The 20,428-nt window shown below is 43.3% G+C and overlaps 1 protein-coding gene across 1 annotated transcript; it reads right to left on the reverse strand.

Moving 5' to 3' along the window:
* Positions 1-467: 467 nt before the first annotated feature.
* On the reverse strand, positions 468-19,183 carry LOC306777895 (uncharacterized protein). Its single transcript, XM_079269202.1, has 18 exons — positions 19,016-19,183; positions 17,024-17,274; positions 16,683-16,879; positions 16,257-16,360; positions 15,907-15,968; positions 15,081-15,342; positions 12,618-12,814; positions 11,898-12,023; positions 11,605-11,733; positions 9,670-9,792; positions 8,600-8,732; positions 6,801-8,194; positions 5,467-6,261; positions 4,883-5,217; positions 4,594-4,684; positions 3,463-4,039; positions 3,075-3,206; positions 468-2,486 (listed from the first exon to the last, which is right to left on the reverse strand). The coding sequence occupies exons 2-17, from the start codon at positions 17,183-17,185 to the stop codon at positions 3,088-3,090; spliced, it is 4,806 nt and encodes a 1,601-aa protein (XP_079125328.1). The 5' UTR covers positions 17,186-17,274; positions 19,016-19,183; the 3' UTR covers positions 468-2,486; positions 3,075-3,087.
* Positions 19,184-20,428: the final 1,245 nt, after the last annotated feature.

Here is a 20,428-nt window from a genome sequence, read left to right on the forward strand (position 1 = left end):
CTGCAGAGGAAGAGCAGAGGGCCTCGGAGTTTCCTGGGCTGGACGTGGGGGGGCTTAGCCCTCTAAATCCTCGCCTTTCCAACCTCTGTCTTTCTTGGGAAGTAAAAAGAGACACTTGTTTCTTCAAAGTCAGACTTATCGTGCACACAATTTTTCTTGCGCTTGAGGAGGATTTTCATCATGAAGATAAAACGGACCGTTAAGGTTGGAAAGCCCGACTCGTCCATCGCCTCTTTAATTCTTTGATCCTCCTTTAAAGCTTTCAGCACCTTCTCAGCAATGTGTTCATGACCAAGAGGCAAAGGCAAGCACTCCGAGGCTCTCCTCATTGGACCACGGCGCTCCTTTAGACTCAAATGTCCAGCAGCAGCAAACACCTCTAATGTGAAATCATGATCGACAGTAAACAGCCTAGCTTCTCAGACTCAACGGCGCTCAAAGACAAATAAATCCACGAGAGACAACGGTTAAATTATGAGCACGCCTTTTATTGTAGCTGCAAACACAACAACAGGAAAAAAAAGGAGAAAAAAAATAAAAAATAAAAAAAATAAATCACATGAAAGATCCCAGAGATCCCAGAGCTCCCAGAGCTCCCAGAGCTGAAAGGGAGGGGAAGTGTGTGTGTGTTGTGTGTGTCGGAGGGGGGGGGGGGGGGGGCAATGGCATCGAGTCACGACAGTCCAGTCTGTTCTGGCCGAGTCAGGGCCAGAAGAGAACGACTCCACCACCAAATAAAATGTAAACATAAAAGAAGAAATCACTCCACACTTTCAACACCAACAATGAAATCATCGACTGAAAGCCAGCTCAGCTTTTAAGGAATAGGTTCGCATTTTTTCAAGTGTGTCTCAAAACAATACTCGCATCCCAATATGTGTAGAAAGATTTAATGGTCACGAAGTAAACTTTCTTGAATTAATTTCAGCATTTTTAAATCAGCGACAAAACCCACAGTTATCATGAGACTTCAGTTAGTTCATCCTTTTTGTGTGAAAAATCCCTCTTCGTGTTAGTATTCAGAACTCAGCAAGTAAACACTGATTAGTGGGTGTGACGCAGCTCCTCACTAATATTTAAACTCCACTGTAGTTGGTGGACAGTTATCAGACAAGACTCGATGGCACAAATACGCCTCTGGAATAAACTGTGACCTTATCGTCCCATGAGCGAACAGCGACCGAGCTAAACTTCTCCAGGAGCTAACGTTACCGACGGGCTCAAAACTCCAACTAAACCTGCGAGTTTAGTCTCTACGTCTCCAAACTTCTACACAGAATATGTTGCTGTATCAGAATCTGGTCTAACCAGGCGTGAACTCAGACCGCTTCAGTTTCATTTCAGCTTCTACAACCACAAAAAATATGAAACTTTCCTTTAACTAACTGGACAAATGTTTTCGGCAAACAAAGTGGTGCGATCCTCCGTTATAGGACAGAATACAAACTGTACGTCAACTCCAGATGCATCTCCAAAATCTACAGTGTACATACACGTGAGCTACTGTCGTCTATGGCACAGTAACAAATGTGCAAGAACCAAAATCTGTCAAAAATAGTCAAATCACTCAAATAAATTACAACCGATTAAATAAAAATAAACCAACTACATTTATCTGTATGCTCAAATAAAACTTAGAATAATTTGTTTTTAGTCAATTCAACCACTGAGTGCTCGTTAGTGTGAGACAGAGGAGCCGGGCAGCAGCAGCAGCAGGAGAGAGGGAGCGCAGTGTGTTTCACCATACATGGAGCGGAAACACAGGTTACACTGAGTCATAGACATGTGCCACCCCCCCCCTCACATACACACATCTACAAACAGTACCGTCAAGATGAGGACACGCATGTCCATATTCACAGCCAACGTCTCTCTCACACACTCTTTATGTGCTTTCACACATTTCAGCCGACGACCAAAACACATTCAAGTGTCGTCTGCGATTTAAAAAGAAGAAAATATACAGATCGCGTTTTAACAACAGGCCTCTCTTGGCGTCACGCTTTTGGAAAAAGTCAGTTATCTTGACAAGCGCTTGTTTATAAAAGCGTCAGCTAGGCACCATTTCATTCATAGCAGGGTGAAGTCACTAATGCTGAGACACTTAAAACTAAACAGTCCCTTTGGAAAAGTGGTTGTAAACGTCAAATAAATACAAAACACACATCACTAAATCCCTACCTCTGTACCTAAATATACAGGTGTTAGTACAGTGACAGCCTTGTGATGGACAGCTAAGTCTCCAGCAGCAATTAGACGTTTTAGATCCACAGTGGAAGAGTTCACTCTGCCAGTGCAGGCCCAGTTACCTGCACACGCATACAGATGTCCATGCATGAGAGCAGCACTGGTAGCGCTGGTCTTGTGTTTGTTTGAAGGTCTGAAGGGCTTCAGGTTGCTGGTGACGGGAGCGTCCCTGCAAAGCTGCTGTCGTCCATCACGGAGGTTCAAGGTCGAGCCACAGTGATCGCTTCCGTCCACCAGATCTGTAGACAACCAGTGCACAAAACACATGCTAATGTAAGACGATACCTTTGTCTTGATAGTGTCGAAATTTTAACACAACCAAATAAAAAAGAAAATGGTAAAAATGAAATACAATATTTCACTTGCTTCCAAGAATTTTGTGGAGACAAGAGGATAAGTCTGGTATATTCTTATTTCTTCTTGTACCACAACCAACAATGAATTGATCCGACTAACGGGTGTCGCTGTGCCACACTGTTGCACTTGGTTCGATGATAGTCTTTTATTTGGGGGATAAAAACAACAGACATCAATGAGTTCCTCGCTGTGCACCTACATGACATAACACATAACATTAAAGCAGGCTGAGTACGTATATTCAGAGGGACAGCAGATTGAGGCTACAACCAGCAGTTCCCTTATCCTAAAGGAAAGGATCTAGTGTAGCAATACAAGAACCTCAACTTTTTAAAGAGGTATACAAGAACAAACAAGCTTTAGGTTCTGTTTTGTTTGTTTGTATCTTTTTCTATTCAGAAAATGTAAAGTTCACTAATTTTTACTCAACATGCCTTTTACATTTCTCTACCAGTGTCTCTGGAGGTTACCTGTAGCTGAGCTTTAATCCGTCTCCTCCTCCTGTCTCTGGTCTTTCTGAGGGACAGGTATGACAGTTGTCCCCAACAAACCTCTTCTCACAATGTAGGGACACGAGGGACCACTGGGGATGTCTGCAAATCCTGCAGGGCGGGGAGAGGGGAAGACAGAGGATTAAAGCAGATGTAGAACAGAGTGCGTAAGTACAAAAATAAAGAGCACATAAGATAAAACATCACTAACAGCAGGAACTTCGTCACAGGGTCAGAAGAGTCACGAACAAGATTCAGATATTTAAGGACTGCACCCATGAACTCGACCAATCAGACCCTCATTAAGAGTAACATCTGTATATCATTTTCACATCCATGCTCCCAGTACTGAGGTAGAAAAAGATACCTTTCATAACGACTTCCGGCAGACCGTAGGGTTCATACTCTGTGTCGTCAAAGGCGGCTGACAGCTGCGTTCTGTTGTGGCGGATTCTCTCGGCCAGACGGGCCGGGTCGGTCGGGATGGGGAAGGAACCCGAGAACAACACTCTGTCTCGTAACTCTGCTCCTTCAGGTGATGGGACAACAGAGGCAGGACGGGGGTCCCCTGACTCTTCTTCCTCCTCAGTCTGTGTGTACGCACAGCGGAGGTCAGAGGTCGCTGGAGCACAGCGAGGACACAGACCCTCCTCCGTTTGACTGCCGACACTTCTCACGTCTGTCCGGACATCTTTGTCTGAAGAGTCGTGTGTTGTTTTTATTTCATTGGTGGGTCTGGAGGCATTAGACACGGCCTCGGGAGTCCCCGTGTAACACTCAGCTGATTTGGTCGGCTTTAGTCTCGAGACTTTGGTGGCATGCGGTTGACCAGCTTTCTCAGATGACATCTGGATAACTTCGGTGTCTCTCTTCTCTTTGTGGTGTGTTTGACAGGTATTTAACGGGTGCACGAGGGTGATCTCATGGTTTTCTTTTTCAGATTCCTTAGTCAAGAGAAAAACACGTAACGATTAAAGGCCTAAACTTACATGTCAACAAAGTTGTGTCACAAGTCAAACCTGTGAACTAAAGCATTTTACTGAGGACACGCAGGTGTTTTGAGTTTTTCCTAATAATCTAATAAGACGTTTCTTGGCAATAAATGTGTAATTTGGTACTAATTATATGGAAAATAGTAATTTCCTTGAAAGAACAGCTTTGTCTAAACGCAATCATTATTCATTCACTACTGAGAACATTATTCTGTATACATGTCTGGGTTACACTGCAGTGACTTGGAATTGTTTAATTTGTGTAACAATTCATTCTATTTTCACTATAATTTGCACCAAATTACAGTTATTTCCCAAAAATGTCTGAGGAGATTCTTCGGACATGACGGACTTGTAAAATTAAGATTCACTAGAAAAACTACTTCAGTCCGAAATCATTCTAAATGGACTGCAATTATCTATAACTAGCTTAAAACCTTGACATAAACGAGCATAAAACACACATAATGGTCTGGTGTACAAGTGAGAGATTAAAAACAAATCACCTGAACAATCTGATTACATTCCTGAAGTGCTGCAGTCTTTTTAGACGGATCGAGACTCTTTGGTTCAGGGTTCAAGTTGCTGTTCTGAAGTCTTTCAGTAAAACAAGAACAATAAAGTGAATCCAAAGCAAACACAAAAGCAGACGACAGAAACCTACAAACAGACATACATTGTGTTTGCTTTACATCTAACATAAACATCTTACATATGTGCATTTAACACAAGCTTCAAATGCAGGTAAGTGGCATATTTGTCATTGCTTCTTTAGCCCTAGCGTGGGAGTGTTACCTGGAGAACAACATGCGGCCCTGCAGTTTATTGGACGAGCAGGAGAGGAACAACTCATCTTCTCTGACGACCGTCACAATGTCAGGGCTCTCCTGAACACCCAGGTAAGGCGCCTGAACCTGAACCGTCACAGTCGGAGCCTGGTCCTGGGGCGTCCCACTGGACTGTGTGACAGCAGAGATCTGGTCCTGGGTCTCAGACTGGCTGTCTGTGTTGGGAAGGAACTGGTGAAACGTTGGGGCTGGTTGGGAGGCCAGTCTCCACACAACAAGCTCCTCGGCCTGCTGCTTGGTCTCTGCAGAGAGAGCGCGTAACCTCGTCTGCAGCGCCTCCACCTGGACAGGAGGGGAAAGACAGGACAGACAGAATCAACCCAAATAAAGCTGAACATAAGTAAAACCTAACAATGATATAACTGTACAACAGTAACATCTATACGTTTCTCCATTATATATATATATATATATATATATATATATATATATATATATATATATATATATCATTTTCCTGGGTACGTGATAATTGAACCTATTTTTGTCCCGTCATTGTTGTGGTAGTAAGAGGTCGCATGCTGTCACTACCTGCTGCTGTAGGCGGTTGATCTGCAGCTCAGACTCCGCCTCCAGCTCTTCTTCAGCCTTTGTACTCCTCCAATCTTCCATCCTCTTCACATCCTGAAGCAGCGGCTGCTGTGCGTCAGCGGCGATATCGTCCGACGCACTTAATGACCTCCGCTCCGCTAAGCAGGACAGAGACGCATTTCCTGTGTTTTGGCTTTGCTTGACTTGGTCTTCTTGTTTTTCTCCGTCAGTGTGCAATGCTGAGGTCTTGGTGTCTGAGACATTCCAGTCCTCCATTGCTTGTTTCAGGAGCTCATTCTCCTGTCGGAGGGCGAGCAGTTCTGCGACCATGTCTGCTGTACCTCCTTCTTGACTGCTCTCAGTCTCACCCACCAAACAAGCAGAGTCATGGTTACTCTGGTCACTCAGAGTCTCGTCCTGCGAGCCTGGATCCTGGTCCCCGGTCCTTAAGCCTTCATTGTCTGATTCGTCACTAATAGGTGTTGGTTTGGTGAGGACGGTGACAGGACACTCCTGGTTTGACTGAAGCCCTGAGATCTCCTCAGACCTATCATCTTGTGTCTCTTCTTTCTGTTCTCCATCCTCCACCTCCTTGACCGTCACCTCCTCTCTTCGTCTCTTCTCCTCTTCCTCTTCGTCGGCCTTGCGTGCATCCAGCTGTTGCTTGTAGCGCTGCAGTTCCTCTCCCTGGATGAGGAGGGCACTCTCCTTCTCTTGTAGCTCACACAGAAGACCGGAGATGTGCTGACTCTGGTTCTCAAAGGCTGTGGTTAGCTGTTCTGTCTGACGTGTCACCTGAGAAGAAAATAAAAGGACAGAAGAATAGAGAAAGTGTTGAAGAGAAACTGGGAACAAGCAGAGTAGTAGCTACTCTACAGCGGCCCCGAGAGGCTTCTTTCAAAACTTAAATATTATTATTCTACATCACCTATTTTGACTGAGTTGACTCATAATCAAAGTAGGGCTTAACAATTAATCAAATATTTTATCAAAATTGCAATTTTCAAATCACATGAAGCCTTTGTTAAAGGCGGAATGTGTCAAACTACCTTTTTTAATTAAATATCGTCGTGCAGCAGAGATTTCCTTTCTCACCAAAATCATTTTAATGTTTTTTCATTGAAAATAAGAATAATTATGTAAACATTATAACTCCCTCTAATATCGCAAATCATAACACAATTGAACAGTCAGTCAAAATAATCACAATTAGATATTTTTTCTGCTCTAAATCCAAGTGTTGATTCAGTATATAAAATAGTTTTCTAATATAAATGGTTCTTCTGTGGTTGGACAAACTGAATGCACTAAACTGTAGATCCACCTTTACTAACCTGGCTCTGCAGGGCCTCCAGTTTAACCTGGTACTGGTTGGCACGTTCCGTCTCCTTTGTATTCTCCTTCTGCAGCAGCTCCACCTCTTTAGTCAGATCTGAGGAGACGGGCTCAACCTTCTGGAGGTCAGAAAGTGACCGTCTGTGGTCGGACAGGGGAGGCCCTCCCAGATAGTTCTGTCTGTCGTCTTCCATGTCGGAGGAGACTACACCCGTTTGCTCCTCGTCAGACGGAGATACAAGCATGTTGCGTTGGTTGGTGGACTGGCAGAAGAGGAGGTGCTGCTCTGGTGAGGGGAGGAGCTTGTTGCCGCAGCGAACGATGTTGAAGTTGAGCTCATCATCGTGGAGGGTCAAGTATGTTAGCGGGCTGTTGGCCAATGAGAGTTTCTCCTCTTCCAGCGAGTCTTCTTCTCTGCTGCGCTTCAGTTCTTCCAATTCAACTTTAAGTTCTTCCAAATTCGCTCTCAACTCTTTCTTTACATCCACGTCTGTGTTGTTTATTTGGTTCCTCTCCTCTTCCTCGCTCTTCCGCTCTTCTTTTTCTAAAGCCAGCTGGCCTTTCACCTCCGCTAGCTGTTTCTTTAGCTGGATATTAAGCTCTATCATTTCACTCTCCCGGTCTTGTAGCGCTTTGTTTTCCTCCTCCTCCCGCTCCTCTCTCTCCCTCTCCTCTCTTTCCTCCCTTCCTCTCATCATCTCTGTCTCCAAAGCTGCCATGGCCGTCCTCAACCTCTCCGTCTCAGCCCTCTCACTCTCCAGCTGTGCCTTCCATTCCTTGTCCTGATCGCCCTTCTCCACAGCCTGGCTGGCACGTTTGTGGCTGAGTTGTTTCAGCCGGGTCCTGGCTTCCGTCTCTGCCCGTCGCTGGGCTTCCAAGTCCTCAAGTCTTTGCTGCAGTTCTTCACGTGCGTCATGTAGCTCTGAACGCAGTGTGGCGTTCTCCCTCTTGAGGTCTTCAGAGGCCCTGCAACGGTCACAACCCATAGAGGTGTTGGTGGGCGTACCAGCAGCAGTAGAGAGCCCTTGATCAAATTTGGACCGCTTGTTTGTCCCAGAGCTGTCACTCTCCATCGCTTCATTTCTGCTTTTATTCTCCACCTCGGTACTTCTGTGTCGTCCCCTTTGTAAACGCTCAGAGTCTGAGGAGATAAGGTCAGTGATGTGTTCGGAGTCGATGCCTTCTCCTGGCTCCCTGTCAGACGGGTAAGATGCTGCGATCTCTGCCGTTCTCTTCTCCACATCCTCTTCCCTCCTCTGCTCGGCTAGGGTGGTGTCACTGGGCCTCTTGGTGTGAGTTGATGGTCGAGAGTGAGAAGGTTGAGGGGAGAAACTCTGCCCAACAGGGCAAAACTGGACAGGTTGTAGAGGGGTTGCTGGGACAGCCTTTTGCTCTGAAGTTAAAAGAAATACAAAAATCAGAGCTTATCTCTATTTGTAATGCATTACTGGCATACATAGTTACATTTGTTTTGATTTGAGAAAGTGTACGGCGTATCAACGACCAGCAGGGGGCAGCACCGGGATAAGAGAGTTTTGCATTAGAGGAGAATTTACATGGCATGTATTGTAGAATCCGTGAATGTCAAGCACTCATTAGGACTCGTCCACTAAAATGATTAACGTCCATAACCCCTTTATAAGATTTGAATTGATCGTGTATTTGTTCGCTTTGGTGACTTTTAGCAAGACACCGAATCCCCACAAACTGCTGACTTCTTGACCTCCCAGTGGACGTATCCCATGACTGATAAACGTCACGGCTTTGTCCTCTCTCCTGCACACAGCTCGCTCCTCACCCTGCAGTTCTTTGAGGAGACGAAGGGCGTCAGCTCGCTCCTCTGCCAGTCTCCTCCCCTCCTCCAGAGCTCGCTCTCTCTTCCTGCTCTGCTCCAGACTCACTGCCACACCCTCTGCCTCTCGCAGAGCTTCCTAATGGGGGGGGAGTTACAACAACACACAAATAAAATGGATTGAATGCAGCTGTTTTGAGACAGACTTTTGAAATATTAGTTTGTTGACATTAAAACCTCTACAACAGCCTCTTTACAATGTGTCTAACAGATGTATGTTTGTGATGACACATCCTTCATTTCTCCTGATCAGTTTAAAACTAAGACCCTGATAACTATATACTATAAAGGTCTGTCAAAAGTCCAATTTTGCTATATACCTGAGATGTTTGTGCAGCAGGACTTCCAGATAAGCAATAACTTTGTAAGAGGTATGTATTGACAGCTACATAACGTCAGTGTCACAATAACAACAAACCACAGATAAATGCAGCAGCATTAATGCTGATGTTGCAAGCTGCTATACATGTAATGAACCACAAACAAACTACTGTGGAGGGTTAAAATGTGAGTCTGCTTTGGTCTAATTCTTATAGTTTTAGAAAAGGCTGTTCTTGTGTGCAGGTTTAACAGTTCACCATCTAGATTCAGTGTTAGTTATAGAACAGTTGGGCTTTTTCGAGTACAGGAGGATATGTTTGTATGATTTCTTGCCATAGTGACGGACAGGAGAGGCCATTTAAGAAATAAATATCAGACAAATCATATGTTTAGCTCTGTGAAATGCTCTCCAACGCTAAACCTTTATTATTACATAATAATGTAGCAGCTGGATGATTGAAGAAGCCACAATTTACTTATAATTTATTAACTCATCTTAGACTGACATATGGCACATTAAGACGTCGTTTAAAAATGTATGGAGTTCATTATCCATCTACTGCCCACACTCAGCTAATGAATAATTAAAGTGAGTCAGTGTCTCACTAGACTCAGGACCATCACTAGTGTGTGTGTGTGTGTGTGTGTGTGTGTGTGTGTGTGTGTGTGTGTGTGTGTGTGTGTGTGTGTGTTACCGTCAGTTTGGCTTGTGTCTGAGACTCTTTCTTCTGGCTCTCCTGCAGCTGTCCCTCCGTCCACTTTAGTTTCTCTTTCAGAGCGTCCAGCTCCTTGTTCAACATCTGCTTCTGTAGAGACAGCTGATACAGGATATTAGGACTCAGTAGCTGATTAAAAACGGGAAAATTAAATGAAAGAAGATTGGTGAGAAAATATATAAGAAAAAGGTGAAAGTAGGAGGTAAAAAAAAGAAGAAGAAATGAATGTCTGTAGTTGTAGGCGCAGGAGTCAGGAGCAGTGAAGGGAACAGGAAGCAGGAGAGGAATCAGTGATCAATAACGGGCATAAGCTGTGTCTAATGTCAATAGTGAGGATCTCTGTGGGGAAAGTGAGGAAGACTTAACAGGCTGATCGGCTTCCCACCAGTGCTGATATCAAATTCTCATGTCATGGTACACGTGACCAGTGTTTAAGGCAGAGTTATTGTAGAGTGCTGTATAAGATCACTGCTGATTTAGTTTACTGGTCCATATGGGCTTTGTTCTACTACATCGATTGACCCAATTCTAAGTCAGCCAAGAACAGAAATCTAGTGACATAAGTTCCTGTCATACGTGGTGTAACCAGTTCAACTACTTTACTCAGGATGGAGTTCATTACTACTGAGAGACGTAGCATGGACTGTAGAATCTATTTTTACTTACTTCCTGCCACAACTTAACAGCTCGTAAATGATGTGTCCCTACAAATCAAACCAGCTGATCATTTTGAGTTTTCCCGTGTTAGCGATCTTCCTGCTTTCTCCAGTTTGTTGGGACAACTTATGCAAATGTTCCTTAGGAAACACAAGGCTGTGGTATACTGTTCAGACAATGCTTTAACCAGTTCATTAACTGCATTCAAACATCTAAAAGACAATCATTAAAACATTGAGTTCTGCTGGTTAGTCACGACTGAAACGCCATGCAATTGCAAACTTAGAAAACAAACTCCATAAAGTGCTGTGTGAATCGAAATATGCCCTATCAGCAGTTGAACGTGCGATTTGATTGGACACAAGCTGTGCCTCTGCTGTGTGTTTACGCTGTGTAACCTTGTCGGATGTAACAAGATAAGATCTGTGTGGTTTACAAAGGGCTTACAGCGTTAGAATGAATGCTCATTGTTCAGACTTTTTACAACACGTCTGAAAGCATAGGATTCTTTTTGAATACTCAAAAGCCTCGTAGATTTGTATTATTGTGCTACTGATTACAAAATAACTACCACAGCATTCCTTCACAAAAAGGAAATCCAAATGAAAGAATAAAGGATTGCAACACCACATGTCCTCAAGCACAAACACACTCCTCCATGTCTGCAGTCATGCAGCTTGCCTCAACACACCTTCAGACAAATCTTCCATCTACCTTCACACCTCGCTCACTTTGAACTCTTTACCATTTCTCCCACACACGTTATGAGTTTGTTTCACGCTCCCGTGACCAAAAGCATTCGACACACAGTCATTACCTTCGCTGCTCAACCTTTCCACTGGGGAGAAACCGAGAGGACGACGACGCGGAGAGGACAGCGGGTGGAGAAAAAGGAAACACAAACACAAGAGGGCAAGAGAGTGAAACAGAGAGTGAGAGAAAGCAAAAAGAGTAAGAAGCAAGTGTGGGAAAAACAAGAGAGAACAGTGCGTGGACCTTTTCTTTAAGTAATACAAGTACCAGGAAAAAGAGAGGAAGAAGAGAAGGAAGACAGACGAGGAAGCAAGGAAGAGAAAGAGGGAATCGCTGAAAAAACAGAGCAGACTTATGAACAAACATGTAAACAATATGTACATATTCCTCCAATGTTCACACAGATCTGAATTAAAGACTATCTTCGTGAATGTACTTGGATAACAAAAAACATATTAGTGCCTTGTTCATGTGTATATGCATGTACTTTGTGTGTATGTTTACCTTGTCAGCCTGGGCCTGTAGGGCGTTGTGGAGCGTCCTGGCCTGCTGGACCTCCACGTTGAGCTTATTCACCTCCTGCTGATGCTGCTTCTCCAGACTCTGCCTCTCCTTCTGAAGCTCGATCACATCCTGGACACAATCAACTAAATCTGAGCCACCATCCTCAACTGTAATGTGGAACAAATACACTGTTTGTAAGAGTTGAATGAAACAAAAATCCAAAATCTTCTCTTGCTTCCTTCAGCCATCTCTCAGAGCATCTTCTCTTAATCTGTCCACATCACCCATCTCACCCTCTGGTGTTGTTTCTCCAGCTCCTTGGAGCGTTGTTGGTGTTGCAGCCGGCTGCTCTCCGTGTTCTGCCTCTGACACTTCAGCTCTTCCTGTAGGTGCTTCAGCCTTTGCTCAGCTCCTGACACCTGCCACACAAACGACATGCTCTCTTTAAAATTGACAATAAGACAACGTTCTTCGTTTCCATCACGGGCTTAAGAGTGCGTACCCTGCTAAAGAGTAGTCACGTATTCAATTATTCTTAAGTGTACATGTTTGTGTCTTTGGATATGCAAGTAAAATTTGCATTTACGTGTTTTTAACACATTTGTTATATTGTTTTCAATTTGTTTACCTTGTTTATTTTATCTTGTGGTGCTAATTATTGATCTGCATTTGACATTCTAACACAAGGAAAGCACCACCACTGTGAGAACTTAGCATAGATACCGTACTCTTAACAAATGAGACACTTGTCAGCCCCTCCCAGTCTCTCCTCGGCTTTGAACATTGTTTGACAAATGGTTCGATTTCACAAAATATCAGCTGGATCTTTCTACAGCTCCGATAATAACGGATTGTGTAACAAAATATTCCAAACACGTTTGTTGTTTTCAGGAAAGTCAAAGAGAAATGTTTTGCCAAATGAGGGCGACACCCATTTGGGAAAATACAGCTGCATGAAACACGTGTGTAGTAGTCCCACCAGTGGACTCAGCTGTGATAGTGGGTGTTTTTACCCGCTCACTCTCCTGGGCCATGCGTGTGTGTGCCAGGCTGAGCTCATCGCGGGCTTTCTGAAGGCCGAGCTCTGTGGTCCCGAGCGCCTTCTTGCTTTGCACCATCTCGCTCTGGATCGACTTCAGCGTCCCGGCCTTCGCACAGAGCTCCTCCTCCAGAGCAGTCACACGACTCCACGCGTCTGTTAAAGATGCTGCTGGATGGACCGGAAACACAGAGACACACCAGTTAATGCGCTCATAAGCTCCGATGAACACCACCAAGTCAATTTTAAAATATCTTTTAAGTCCTTAAAGAACCGTACCAGTGTTTGTAAAAGTTTTATCTTATTTACTAAAATGATATACAGTTTGCATCACTGCCCACCATCTTCCAGAAGAAAACAGCTGTCACAAATATTGATTACATTGTGTTCATCAAAATATTTGAGGATATATTAGAAGGATTTCCACTCTAAATAGAGGAAAGGTGAACGAGTGGGTGGAGAGCAACAGAGAGACAACAGGGAAGAGAAGTACAGGAAAACACATTTATGAGATTTCTTCCCTCAAAATGAGCATCGACATTATCAGCAAGAACACTTTGCTTTCTTACAACTGACCAGCAACAGTCAACAACACACAGCTGGAGTCTTCACTAATGGGGTCAATCCATACCGACTCATTGATCAGCACAGCTGTTGTAACTGTATGACATGTTCACAAAGCCTGTGGAGGAAATCAACGTCTGTCCAATAGTTTGTCCTGTACTTTCATTGTTGGAATGCTGTTAAGCATTCCAACCATTGTTATCCTGTTTCTTTATTGTTGGAATGCTGTAAGCATTCCAAATATTGTTATCATGTTTCTTCATTGTTGGAATGCTGTTAAGCATTCCAACTATTGTTATCATGTTTCTTTATTGTTGGAATGCTGTTAAGCATTCCAACCATTGTTATCCTGTTTCTTTATTGTTGGAATGCTGTTAAGCATTCCAAATATTGTTATCATGTTTCTTCATTGTTGGAATGCTGTTAAGCATTCCAACTATTGTTATCATGTTTCTTTATTGTTGGAATGCTGTTAAGCATTCCAACTATTGTTCTTCGAATCTTTATTCAACTTCTTCTATTTCTTCCGTCGCACCGCTTCTCCTCCTTCATTTTTTAAGCTACAGAAACCGTTCAACTATTAAAATGTTCAGCTCTTTCACCAGAGGGGTGCTATGACTTTTCATATTTCTAGCCTTTAAACTTTTTGAATTATTAAGCTTTTTATTTTCAATGGGATCTCTATGGAGAATATTTTCAAATGGCTTCAGGCACACAGGTGTTCGCGATTGAGCCAATTAGTGATGTTGATAAACACACAGACTCACACGATGATATGACTTTTCACATTTGTAATCTTTAAACTCTTTGAATTATTAAGGTTTTTGCAATTTGTTTTTGAATTGGATATCCATTTTCAGCAATGTTTTTGCGATTCGTTTCAGTTTTCAGCATTCCAACGCATTTTCAGCAGGAAATGCTTTTTCTAGTTTTACAATACTGTTCAACGTTTTAAGTGTCTTTTTCAAATGAATCACAATGAATTAATTATTAATCACAATTTGTTGTACTACTAAAAAGAACTTACTGTTTTCTACAATTTACATTTACCAAATACAGCTTTAACAAGCAAATCTGAATAAGGTCCTGCAACGTGTATAAAGTATGTGTGACAGTAGAGAAGAGCGCAATAAAAGAACACAGCAGCAAACAGCACACCTAATGTAAACACTGATCCCTCCCCCTCTGTGTCCCAGCAGCTAGAAGAAGCATTTATTGTTTCACATTGAACAGTCTCCTTCCTCCTCTGAACAAACACTGTGAATGGAGTGTAACAGAGAGAAAGAGGAGCGTGATACCACAATTAGTAAGTGTACGAAGAGACACTGTACACCATGGAGCTGGCCTGGGGGCGGAGTCTCCGGCTGAGCCAGAGATTTCTACACAAGTCTTGCGTAACAATTGTTGAGGTTAAACAAGAGTACATGAGATTTGTTGAGGTAGTCCCATCAGAGCTGAAGAAAAGCTTCAGTGTGAATTAGCCTCGATGTAAATATGAACATTTAAGCCATTTTCTAACTTCATGGAATCACATTCATAAGCAACAATCAGAAAAATATAAAGTAACACCAGCCTTCCAAAATGACACTTTGGCTTATTAACAATAGTCAACTCTCAGTCATTCTGACCAGACTTTGCTCTCCATCTCTCAGAATGAATTTGAGGCCAGCTGTGACTGAGCTGTTGCTGCTGTGGCCTCTGGAGAGGAGAATCAAGGGATTGTCTCACAAAGACAACGTGTTTCCTGGTCTTAGTTAGTTATCCAGATTGCTTGATTAACTATTTAGGAGACATGCTGCCGTGTTGAGCTGCATGTTTGTATTTGCAACTACAAATGGGCGACACCCAGTCGTGACCATATTACATCACTCACTGTCTGTCTCTGTCCGGTGGTTCTTCTCCTTCCCACAAACCCTCGTCTCCGACTGGCCTTGACCGATGACATCCGTGCAGGGTGTCTGGGGAGCGCTCGGGGACGGTCTCCTGGCTGCTGGCCTCGAGTTATCCTGTTCCCACGGAAAGGCAGCCGAGGGAGTGGAGAAGACGTCCGATTGGTCGGACGGATGGCGTTGGGGTGTGTTCTTGTGTTGGTGTTGTGGTGACGAGGCTGAGCCGACTTCGGAGAACTGGAGCTGCTGCAGAAGGGAGGAGAAAAGAAAGGAGGAGGATGTGAACAGGATGTCAAACTAGAAAGAACATTTTAAAAGAATTTACAAACAGGGTTAATGTTCTTTCACTTAAACTGCATTTTACTGATATACATTTTGACTTTTTCATTCCTTTTGCCCTTAAAACTACAATGAGGTATTCCCATAAGCAAAATTCTGATCAATTCAGATCTTCTGAGAAATTTGAGTTAGTATTTGCTTATTATTATCACTTTAGACTAAGTAGTTGTTTATCACAATATAATAGAAAATTACTGAGCTTTTTACAAAGAATGAAACTGTATTTTTAAGACCTTTTTAAAGATGTCTGTCCTCAGTAGAAACTAACAGGCTGAGAGACACAGACATGTTAGGAGGGTCACAAAGTATTAACAGACTGACTGACACAACGTCGGTTTTGGTCTTCTCATGGAATTTGTTGACAATAAGAAAAACAGAGAACAATCAATTCAAACAGCTTTAAGGTAAAAACCCACATCGGTCTTGAACAAGCCATTGCATAGGTCAGCCCAAAAACAAGCTGGTACTTACTCGAATATGAAGTGCCCGGCTCGGCCCTTCATCTCTACCCGGCCTCTCCTCCTTTCTACTCCCTACAGGGCAAAAACACAGCATATTGATTGGACTTGGTTCCTAAAGAAAATCACAAAAGCTGAACATAACAACAGCAGTGAAGACCCAAATGGTTTACTGACATGAGAGGAAAGAGAACTACAACAGTCCTCAGAGAGTGAAGGGTTGGGAGAGGACGGGAGCTAAGGGAGTGTATTTATAACCTCTCTGCTCATTTGGGAGTCTTGGATTTTCAGTTTATTCTCAACATTATTCGTCCATTAATGAAAAGACATACACCACCAGAGAGAATAAAAACAGGACTGTACCGCTGTTTTCCCAGGGTGATGTTGTATTCCAGCAGGGTGTAGAAAACAGCGTAGTATCTGACGATCTGCTGCTGTTCTGCAGATTCTCCAGCTCTGCCTCCAGCCTGAGAGAGAGCGAGCGAGAGCGAAGGAAAGAGAGAGAAGGAAAGAAGGAAAGAGAGAGAAAGAAAGAAGGAAAGAGAGAGAAAGAAAGAAGGAAAGAGAGAGAAAGAAAGAAGGAAAGAGAGAGACAGAGCGAGAGAGCGAGAGAGCGAGAGATATGAAGAAGAACCAAATAGAAAGAGTTCAGTGTGGGCCAGGAATGGGGAAAGTTCAAATGAAAAAGTATGTCTTGATGAAACAGATGAAGGATTTGTCTCATAATTTTGCACCATTAACGAGAATGATTACAGCTTCATGACTGAATGTCAGTTCACTGGTCCTAACCTTTTGATTTCGAGGGCGAGTTTGTTGTTGAGGGTGCGAGCAGCGTCTACCTGGCCCTCCAGAGAGCATACTTGGGCCTGCTTAGTCTGAAGCTCCTGGGTCAGGCGCTCGCTGCTGGTCACCGCTGTCTTGGCCTCCTCTCGAACACCGCGGAGCTCTTTCTGCAGATACTGGAGCTCGCCACGGACCTCCTCATACTGGACAGGGAAGAGAAGGAGGAGGAGAAAGAGAAGAGGGAGCGGTACATATTTCAGGATTTGGTATGAAAATACCAGATGATGATGGTGTTGTATTGAATTGAAGACTTGGATGTGGCTCTCAACATGGCCGCCTGCTTGTACCTTCGCGGTCTGTTTTTCGAGGCTTGTGTGGATGTTGTCCAGTTGCAGCTGTTTCTGCTTGTTCTCTCTGGACAGTCGCTCCTGATGGACCTGCAGCTCCTTCACCTTTTGCTGGACCCGTCCAGACAGCCCCACAGTCCAGTCCTCCTCAGCCCAACTCATCTCTCTCTAACTGGGCCTGACACGGCTTGACAGATCCAGAGTCAGACAGTTCCTGGAGCCATGGAGTGAAGAAACCAGCAACACACAGTCTGAAACAAAGAGGATGTACAGGCCTGTTAAGTGAGGTGCAGGGAGCTCTTTGCCAATTAGTGTTGTGACAGAGGATCCACGCCACATGTATCTAAACATGTTTCAATCATCTGTGGCTGTGTGTCCTGTCTAGAATATGTTATGTTGCTACGGCTCTGATCCCTGAGGAAGACGCTGGTCCGCTGGGCAGCTGTGACTCAGTGTTTTCCAACACAGACCGCCTGCAATGTTCCAAGAGCTCCTCAAGCTCAAAAATAAATTCCTTCTCTCTCAAACTTCAACAACAGTTATATGCATACTTACAAACTGAAAATGTTTGCAATTGCAATGCAGTGTTTTCAAGTTAAATCTGCAAACACTGCATTTACTGCACGAGCACTTTTTATAGACTAGGGGTTAACACCAAGAAATGGACACAAATTGAATGAAGAAGGAATGAAGAAAAGCCTGTAGAAGTGAATTCTGAACTCAGCTTTGACATGCACTCCAGGCTTAAGGCTATTAACACCATAACACCAGTCAGTTTCGGTCATAACTCACAGGTTATGTCACTGTGTTCACCTGTTCCTAAAACGAGAGTGGCAGAAATACTCAACTGAGGCCTCATTGTGGCCTCTGGAGTGGCTACAACGTGTACAATAGCACTTTTGTGGAAAGACTTCTTCCAAGCGAGTGTGAGATTTAATTGAATCGAAGCCTTGCATTAATGATGCTGGTTAACAAGCTGCATTTGGTTTCGAGCTGCCACTATCAACTATTGTTATCACAGATTAATCTATGAAATTTATTTTATTATTCAGCAATTCATACATTCGGCTATAAAACAACAGATCACTGTCACAATTTTCCCAGAGCCTGAGGAACCTCAAATTGCTTATCTTATAGTTCTGATAAAATAAGCAATTTACTATCAGTTAATATGCTCAAGCACATCTGACTTTGTCAGCGACTAAATAAAGAAATCCTGGAGTTATTTCCATTGTTGACATTAGTGTTTTCAGTCCACGTCCTTTAGATAGAGGCAGGCAGGGTGCTCCTGAGAACTAACGTTAGTCTAAAACACATCCTATGTACTTGCAACATCCCTTATTTACTGATATTCTACTGTAAAGGTTCAAATAAAAAAGGCAAAATGCCAAAATATGATCTTTAATAAAGATGGTGGAGACAGGTATTCAATATCTGAGATATTAGAAAACAGGCACTAAAACTAGCAAAATCCAAGAAGTTCACATAATAAAAGACAAAAGCTGTGTGATGTTGTTCAAGATGCAAATATCAGTGGATTAGTTTAAACCTTAAAACATGTCTGTTTAAGAATACAATCTACCTGACACTGTTGCATTTAAGGGGATCTGTCACCTCCATAAATAAGAGGCAGCTTTGTGTGATGACCATTAGCTTCTCTCTCGTTTAAGCAAACTAAAGACAGAATCTAGCTAAGGTTTAGTTTAGTAGAGGAGGAGACAGGGGATCCAGAAGTTGAACCGTGGCCTGTTCTCTCACCAACGTGTTATCACGAGGTTCAACCACAGCAAAAGACAACAGACAACTTCCCAAAAAAAAGTTGAATTTAAACGTAACGTCCATCCAGGACCACCGCCTGTGAAATAACGTCAACGCTCACACAACCGGTAACGTGACTGATAGAGACAAACTGTTGGTGCTTCAGTGGTCAGTAGCTGACAACTAGCACTGACCTAGCACTGATGCTACTAGCTAACCACACACTAGACTTACCTCTCACTTTAGAGAGTATACAAAGGGCGCACAGTCGGGGGGGGAGGTCCACACAGACCCGGTGGCGGTGCTCTGATAGGCGTCGTTTAAAAAGTACCACCGGCCTCCAGGTCTTCTTCACTACCGTTACGAACTGTCGCTTTGAACGGAACCGAGGCTAACGATTGACGTTAGCTGACAGTTTTCATATCTGAGACAAGATGCCGCGCGCGTCTCACGCAGCTGACAAGCCAAAAGGATCGTTGTGGCACGAGGGGGTGGGGGCTCGTGACGTAGCACGGGAATGTTTTGGGGAAAAGTCCTCGCGGCGGTATATGAGCTACTGAGGACCTCTGGCGGTCAGATGTGTAAACTCTTTATATTGTTTAGCGATGACAACACAGTCACAATAAAGAGCCTCCGCCATATTGTCTGTAGTGACAAAAATCAAATTTAAACATTATTGTTACTTGGTATGTGTCAGGAAGTCTTTTCCTCTATTAACCTACTTTAAGTGTCTGTGTCGTACCTGGGAGACACTGCAGAGACACTGAAGAGATCTCTGTCTGAGAGAACGTCTCAAGTTTCTCTTGATCGGAAACACACACACACACACACACACACACACACACGCACACACACACACACACACACGATAGAAATCCTACAGTTACACACCCTCACACACTTGTTGATGATGAGGTCATTGTGAAGAAAGGAAACGGTAAATGTGATTCATATACTGTTAACTGTTACTAAAATATGTTTTATTACCATTGCAAGATATGAGCAGACATTGCAGCTAGATCACAAACCATACTCTAGAAAAAGTGACTGGCCAAGGAACGGATTACCCATCACACTTAAAAGGTACATGGATGGAAAAACAAATTCCTACCAATGTAGCCATGTTTAAAATCAAAAACATTTTTTAATACTTCAAAAGTGCCCTTTAAAAGGTGGTTTGTAAGCTTAGACTGCATATGTTTTTGGCTGGTGTCATGTTTTCGTTCTGTGTTCTTTGTTGGATGTTGGAGGAACACAACGGATATATTCCTTTCATGAGTTTGTATGTCTGATGATTGTAGCTATTGGGCAGAATTCTAGTATTTTTAATAATCAAATACATTTAGTCAGTAAACACTGGAAGTTGATGACTTCCAGTTCCTGTGTATTTACAGCAGTTACAGCATCCATCCACTGCAGGCAGCTGTAATTAGATTATAATAGTCATTATAGTCACTCATTCTTCCAGGTAGGCTCTGGATTTGAATGTAATCTGGGATTTGGTGGCTCAGTGCTGAGTGGTGCGGAAACCCAGGAACTAGCCTGCAGTTACCTTCCATACAAAACCATTTGGCCCAGACAAGAGAGTTTCTATGTGTGAGAAAGAGAGATTACTCAGGTAGTTGTGTAATCTTGTCCATAACAGTC

The sequence above is a fragment of the Melanostigma gelatinosum genome, assembly GCF_949748355.1.
Source record: "Melanostigma gelatinosum genome assembly, chromosome: 5".
NCBI lineage: Eukaryota > Metazoa > Chordata > Actinopteri > Perciformes > Zoarcidae > Melanostigma > Melanostigma gelatinosum.

Bases quoted from the DNA above. Each gene is read 5' to 3' on its own strand.
- LOC306777895 (XM_079269202.1), bottom strand. From the start codon at position 17,185: ATGAGTTGGGCTGAGGAGGACTGGACTGTGGGGCTGTCTGGACGGGTC. The intron at 15,969-16,256 runs GTACAGTCCTGT...TTTGCCCTGTAG, and splicing joins ATCACCCTGGGAAAACAGCG to GGAGTAGAAAGGAGGAGAGG. The intron at 4,040-4,593 runs GTGATTTGTTTT...CTCTTGACTAAG, and splicing joins AATGTAATCAGATTGTTCAG to GAATCTGAAAAAGAAAACCA.